The sequence below is a fragment of the Fistularia commersonii genome, chromosome 19 (assembly GCF_037954325.1).
Source record: "Fistularia commersonii isolate RoL2024-O1a breed Wild chromosome 19, RoL_Fcom_v1.0, whole genome shotgun sequence".
Classification (NCBI taxonomy): Eukaryota; Metazoa; Chordata; class Actinopteri; order Syngnathiformes; family Fistulariidae; genus Fistularia; species Fistularia commersonii.
The window spans coordinates 17,147,593-17,154,981 of record NC_141302.1 but is presented as its reverse complement, the minus strand read 5'-3'; the positions used below and the strand labels follow the sequence as shown (position 1 = coordinate 17,154,981).

The 7,389-nt window shown below is 40.5% G+C and overlaps 1 protein-coding gene across 1 annotated transcript in view; it reads right to left on the bottom strand.

Moving 5' to 3' along the window:
- Window positions 1–1,405: 1,405 nt before the first annotated feature.
- pygmb (phosphorylase, glycogen, muscle b) overlaps window positions 1,406–7,389 on the bottom strand; it is a 30,836-nt gene continuing 24,852 nt past the window's right edge. Inside the window, exons 18-20 of the mRNA XM_086165964.1 lie at window positions 3,646–3,780; window positions 3,445–3,511; window positions 1,406–2,895 (exon numbers count right to left, since the gene is read on the bottom strand). Coding sequence (XP_086022090.1) covers window positions 2,746–2,895; window positions 3,445–3,511; window positions 3,646–3,780 — 352 coding nt within the window. The 3' untranslated portion in view covers window positions 1,406–2,745. The remainder of the gene's footprint in view (window positions 2,896–3,444; window positions 3,512–3,645; window positions 3,781–7,389) is intronic.

The window sequence follows — 7,389 nt, the reverse complement described above, 5'->3', positions numbered from 1 at the left end:
CCTGGTGATATGCCTGTGGAGGTATAGCAGTGTCTCGGAGAGGTAGCGGTAGGGTATCATATTCAGTGAACTTAAACTGAATATGTCTCTGCAGGTTAATGACATATAACACAAAATGGGTGGCTTCCTCAGGAAGGCAGAGGCACGGAGCAGACAACATGCACTGTGAAATTCTACTGTTGTAACTTTAAATGTTGACATTTTGCAACTTAAATATGCCGATCTACTATTTTCAAATGTATTTTGTTTCAAGCTTGTTAATTTATTAAGGTTTCTTTTTGGTTGACATTTTCTACGCATGATGATATAATTGTTATTATGATCCCAAAAAAGGGCCCTCGAAGTTGCGAATTATCGTTTACATTATTACAAATGCTCACACTTTCTTTTTGTATTTTTGATAATTCAGACACTGATGCTACAGATGACAAAAATGCTTTTGTTTCCACTTTAAAAATATTACACGGGGGTGTACATCATTGAATAAAGGGAGCGAACAAAGAACCCAGTGGTAAAAAGTTTTTTTTGTGCTTCACTCTTGCCCTACTGCTAAATCTACAATCCATCATATGTCCTGAGACTGCACACTGGATTATCTGAATGCTTTTTTTTCCATAGATAGGTTTAATTTTAAAGAATTAATGTTTTTTAAAAAAAAGCAATTCATTATTTATCAATACTTATTATTTGATTTGTAACATGCAAATTGATGCAATGTGAAAAGCACACTTATGTCATGATCTAATTATCTTTTTTCATACTGGTATTTATCGCTTCTATCTCTGAAGCTGCCTCGGTGGCTGCTGACATGCTGGGAATGTATTTCAAACTGCTATTTCCTCAATTTCAATCATTATCAGCTACCAGTGATTTAGACAGAAACCAAAAAAAAACAATAAGATTGCATAGGTCCATACTTTGTCGCCCTCTAGTGGTTATGCTAGGGCTCATTATTTGTTGTCAGCCTGTCACTGAAGTTTTTCAGTAATTGTTCTAACATACTTCCTACAAATTATTTCAACCACTTCCACTGACTTTCAGCCTTTAGTACACCGCCCATCAGTGCATAGGGTACATATAGTATGTATGTCTATAATATGTGATGAGAACATCCTAATCTATTCTTTTTTTTTATCATAGCCTTAAGATAGGTGAAAAACATGAGCAAATCCTGGCTTGAAATGTGTTTTTGTTGAAGTTCTTTAAAGAGGGTGGTCAAAATATTTTTTTTTAATTATTTTAATGATTTTCAGTGAGGAACTTCTCAAAAACCTGAAGAAAGCACAAATCATTGGGAATAAATTCCAGATGTTTGTCATCATTCTGAACATAAAACCTGACATGAGGTATTCCCTATCATCTTGTGATTTAGACCTTCTGTACAATTCAATTAAGAAATTGAACATTTTGGGTTGTTTATTGAATAGAAAGGATTTTGAATACTTCAGTTTTACTTCGGTCATCTTCAGATGAATCAGGGCACTATGAAGGTACAGTACAGGTGAATCATACAGGTTTGACACAACTCATTACAGAATACACACTTTTTAGTCAGCAAACAGATGAGACTTTTGTAATACAGCTGGTTGTATATGGAAATGCTGAGGCTAATCTGCTGCATAACTCCTCATAATATGCAGGTTCAGCAAAACACCAGAAAACAGAGGCCACTAACAAAAATGAAAGGCAGTAGTCAGGGGTTACAGTGCACACAACGGTCTCATCTCAATGGAAGACCTGGAATATGTTTGCTCATTCACTAACTCTTTTTCTATGAAGGAATTTATACCATATTCAAACTTCAAAATGAAAAGGAAGATTTAAAGATTTTTCAAAACTTCCCAAAATGTGTCCGTACATGTGCAGGAAAAATACTTCTAGGTTAAACAGAATAGATGAGGTAAAGCATTTCAGAGACATAATGATCAGCTGTTCCTATGGTCAGTGTTTCAAAGGTGAACACATCAACATACAATGATTGACAGACCAGGCTCTTCCCTTTGTCAATGGTAAGAAATGTATTGAATATATGCATTTAAGATGAAAACAAAAATGAAGGGATGAGGTGCTGTCAAGCACATTGGAGACGCACTGAAGTAGAGAAGAAAAACCATAGCCCTTCAGCTTTTTCCACCAAGTAGAGTAACTTTATGGTTCAATCTCTGTTGTTAATAACTTGGGTTTTACATGTAAAACAAATGTATAACACTGAGTACTTGTGATAATGGTGCATAAAAGAATGTTAACATAAAACTAGTTTTCATACTCCCTCACTGATAGAAATTAATACTGCAAGGTTGCAAAAAATGTGTGAGATACTCACTGATTTGTTTGGGAAAACAGGTACTATAAATTAAAAAATCCCAATGTTTATGACAGATTTGACTTTTTTGCCTTGTTAATATTAACACCAGCATTAAGAACTACTTCACTTCTGAGGATGATACTGAATTTCTGTCTTCTGACTACACACTCAGGTAAAAAAACAAGAAGTTTGACTCAAATAGCTCCAAAAGTTTACAGGAATACAACAACTGCTGTTGAAGACAGTTAGACATGGAGATCATGAACAAGCCCACTCGGAAAATGAAAATGGTATTGAAATCCTTCCTGTGGCACAGATGAGGAGGACCCAAGAGAACAATGCCATGGAGCACAGTGAGGAGCTGGAGGGGGCAATCTCGTCCTTTAAATGCTACTTTAATGAGGGATGGTTGAGGAATTTGGAGGGTAAGGAACAGCGTTTTAGCGAGGATCGTCAGGAGCGCCAATCTTCTCCAAGCTGGGCTCCATCCCCCAGATTTCCCGGGCATACTGGGAGATGGTGCGGTCACTGGAAAATTTCCCAGAGCCCGCTATGTTATGGATCACCTTCTTGGTCCACTCTTTAGGGTTCTGTTCAGAAAGATAGCAGATGATACACTATAAATTATGCTTTCATTACCTGAAATACTCTCCTACAGTGTTTAAGTTGTTGTGTTTTTTTAGTTCTTTTGCCAGGGGATATGTACTTAAACATTCCAATAGGACAAGAAATGCTTTGTAACAATAGTTGCAGACGTCAATTGCTTATGGTTGAATATGCTGCCATACTTACTGTACAGCATTGTTTGACAGAAAACCCCTCTGCAGTCGATGTTATATTGATTAATTTAATTTAATTGGGGTTACATCAAGTAATACATTGCTCTACATGTCACAGTTTTAGAATTATGTTTATGAGCCTGCGTGTACATGTTTTGCTTTTGAGAAGTATCCAAATTCTGTGCTGGAATGCAATAAATGTGTATTTTGTTTGCACATACTCAATACTACATTTTTAGTGATTTGAAATATGTATATAACAATATAGCATATCCAATTCAAGGAGGGAACTCTTGTTGGAATCTATGTTGTCAGCTCTGCGATACAAAATGGAGGGAGGCCACCAATAAAACTTTTTACCTTGTAGAGTTTGCTGACTTTCTCTTGACATTTAATGTAGTCTTCATAGTCCGCAAACACCTTGAACCTGAAGCACCAACAGTTGATATGTACAGTAAGTAGTGCATTCAGTGGTCCAAAAAAAAGTTAAAAAGGGGCAAGAATGTTAAACATTTCACAACATGACAGTATGGATGTAAGAGAGGGCCAAGTGTGTCAAACCTGTCGTGGTTCATCAGCATGCTGACAAGGTCTACAAAGAGACCAGGATTGCTGGGGCTGAAGAAGCCTCCAGAGATCTGGTCCACTGCCTTCTTTAACTCTGGGAGGCGGTTGTAGTAGCTCAAGGCATCATAACTGCAGAAGGCACGCATCGAGAATTCGGTTGGGTGTTACATTCAAATGTATTATTACTGTCCTCCAACTCAGCTTGTCTGCTGATATGGTGCTGTTTTCAGATTCTTGATGGACATTGAGAATCATCTAATGTGTCTTGTAGATAATTCTGACTTGGTCACTTGCGTAGTCAGAGCTCCAACCAGTTATTTCAGATCCTGAAATTGTTTATCTGGTGTGAATACACTCTCAGCTGGTACTGTCATATTTATCAGATAGATTTTAGTTTGTACACAAACCATGCACACTAAAGTTAGCGATCATAGTCAAATCTTATTGTGGCGACTGAACTTGATTTTTTCTGAGGTTTTTCTCATCTCACTCGGATCAGAGGTGAAGCATCTTCAAGAGAAAAAAACAAGTTGAGTTTCAATGACAAGATTTGATGAAGTTTAACCATGACCTGGACTACTGAGAATGTTCTTCTTTCTCTTTCTCTTCTTCTTCTTTTGGCTTTTCCCATCAGGGGTCGCCACAGCGAGTCAACTTTCTCCATCTAACCCTATTCTCTGTATCCTCCTCTCTCACACCAACTACCTTCATATCCTCTCTCACTACGTCCATAAATCTTCTCTTTGGTCTTCCTCGAGATCTCTTGCCTGGCAGCTCCAATTCCAGCATCCGTCTACCAATATATTCTCTATCCCTCCTCTGTACATGACCGTTCCATCTCAGTCTGGCTACTCTGACCTTCTCTCCAAAACATCTAACATGTGCTGTCCCTCTGATAGACTCATTCCTGATCCTCTCCATCCTGGTCACTCCCAAAGAGAACCTCAACATCTTCATCTCTGCAACCTCTAGTTCTGCCTGCTGTCTTTTGGTCATTGTAACAGTTTCTAGTCCAAACATCATCGCTGGTCTCACCACTGTCTTGTAAACCCTTCCTTTTATTCTGGCTGACAGTCTTCTATCACATAGTACCCCTGACACTTTTCTCCACCCATTCCAACCTGCTTGGACCCGTCTCTTCACCTCTTTTCCACACTCTCCGTTGCTCTGGACTGTTGACCCTAAATACCTAAAATCCTCCAGCTTCTTGATCTCCACTCCCTGTAACCTCACCGTTCCACCCGAGTTCCCCTCATTCACACCCATATATTCTGTCTTGCTGCGACTAACTTTCATTCCTCTCCTTTCCAGAGCATACCTCCACCTCTAGATTTTCCTCTACCTGTTGTCTGCTCTCACTACAGATCACAATGTCATCCGCAAACACCATGGGACATGGGGATTCCTGTCTAACCACATCTGTCAGCCTATTCATCACCATTGCGAACAAGAAAGGGCTCAGAGCTGATCCCTGATGGAGTGCCACCTCCACCTTGAGACTTCTCTGTTACCCCTACAGCACACCGTACCAGTGTCTCACAGTGAGCATACATGTCCTGCACCAGTCTAACATACTTCTCTGCCACTCCAGACTTCCTCATACAATACCAGAGCTCCTCTCTTGGCGTCCTGTCATGTGCTTTTTCTAGGTCTACAAAAACACAATGCAGCTCCCTCTGGCCTTCTCTGTACTTTTCTATTAGCATTCTAAACGCAAATTATGCCTAGAAAGAGTACTACAGATGCAGTACTCTTTCTAGGCATAAAGTCATACTGCTGTTCACAGATGCTGACTTCTGCTCTCATTCTAGTTTCCACTACTCTTTCCCATAACTTCATTGTATGGCTCATCAACTTTATCCCTCTATAGTTGGCACAATTCTGCACATCCCCTTTATTCTTAAAAATAGGCACCATCACACTTTGTCTCCATTCTTCAGGCATCTTCTCACTCTCGAAGATCCTGTTGAATAATCTAGTCAGAAAATCTACAGCTGCCTCTCCTAGACACTTCCACACCTCCACAGGTATATCATCAGGACCAACTGCCTTTCAACTCTTCATCCTCTTCAATGCCTTCCTCACTTCACTTTTACTAATTTTTGCAACTTTGTGGTCTACAATAGTCACCTCTTCTACCCTTACGTCTCTTTCATTTTCCACGTTCATCAGCTATTCAAAGTACTCTTTCCATCTTCCCATCACTCTTCTAGCATCTGTCAATACATTTCCCTCTCTGTCCTTAATCACCCGGACCTGTTGGACATCCTTTCCATCTTTATCTCTCTGTTTCGCCAACCTGTATAGATCATTCTCACCCTCCTTACTATTCAACCGAGCATACAAGTCATCATACGCCCTTTGTTTTGCCTTTGCTACCTCTATCTTTACCTTTCGCTGCATCTCCCTGAACTCCTGTCTGTTCTCTTCAGTCCTCTCAGTATCCCACTTCTTTGCGAACCACTTTCCCTGTACACACTCCTGCACTTCCTCATTCCACCACCAAGTCTCTTTATCTACTTTCCTTCCAGATGACACACCAAGTACTCCTCTACTTGTCTCCCTGATAACACTAGCTGTAGTTGTCCAATCATCTGGAAGCTCACCCTGACCACCCAGACCCTTTCTCAATTCCTCCCTGAAAACCATGCAACACTCCTCCCCAACATGTCCATTGAAGTCTACACCAATTATCACTCTCTCATTCCTGGGAATATTCTGCATCACTTCATCTAACTCATTCCAGAACTTCTCCTTCTCTTCAGATTCACATCCCACCTGTGGGGCATTGCCACTAACAACATTGAGCATCACACCTTCAATTTCCAGTTTCAGACTCATAAGTCTATCTGTTCGGAATGTCCTAGAGGTGAAAAGAATGTCAAACTCCTCCTTCAAGATAACTCCTACTCCATTTCTCTTCTTGTCAGTACCATAATAGTACAACTTAAAGCCTGCTCCTAAGCTTCTAGCCTTACTACCTTTCCACCTGGTCTCCTGGACACACAGTATATCCACCTTCCTTCTCTGCATCATGTCGACCAACTCTCTACCTTTTCCTGTCATAGTCCCAATATTCAAAGTCCCCACTCTCAGTCCCAGGCTCTTTCCTTTCCTCCTCTCTCTGCTTCCGAACACGCACTCCTCCTCTTCTTCTTGTTCTTGTTCTTCAACCCACAGTAGCCCAATTTCCATTAGTACCCTGTAGGTCATCAGTACCAATGGCGGTCGTTGTTAACCCGGTCCGCAACCGATCCGGTATGGTATGGTTTTGGTTGACTCGCATGTTTGGTTTTGGCAAAAGTTTTATGCCGGATGCCCTTCCTGACGCAACCCTCTGCATTTATCCGGGCTTGGGACCGGCACAGGGAGACACTGCTCCGTGCCCCCCCAAGGCAGGCTTGGAGAGACATAGGCCAGTGCTGCCCTGTGGCTGCATCGGACTACTGAGAATGTTCATGAACATAAAGTGAGTCACAGTGGTCCAAAAGGATATATGCTGGGACCACAATGACCACAATATCACCTTCTGGCCCAATTCTGAATATTTGAAAATGCTCCAAAAATCTCAAGTGTTTTGCTTACAAGTCCAAAGTTGACAATACAAAAAGTCATGGTTCTAAATACCACAAAAAGATATTCAAATAAATGATCACCAAAGATGGCTTCAACTTTGGCATCAAGTCACTTAATAGGACACCACTGATTCATCTGTGATCCACTTGAATGTATGCCTGA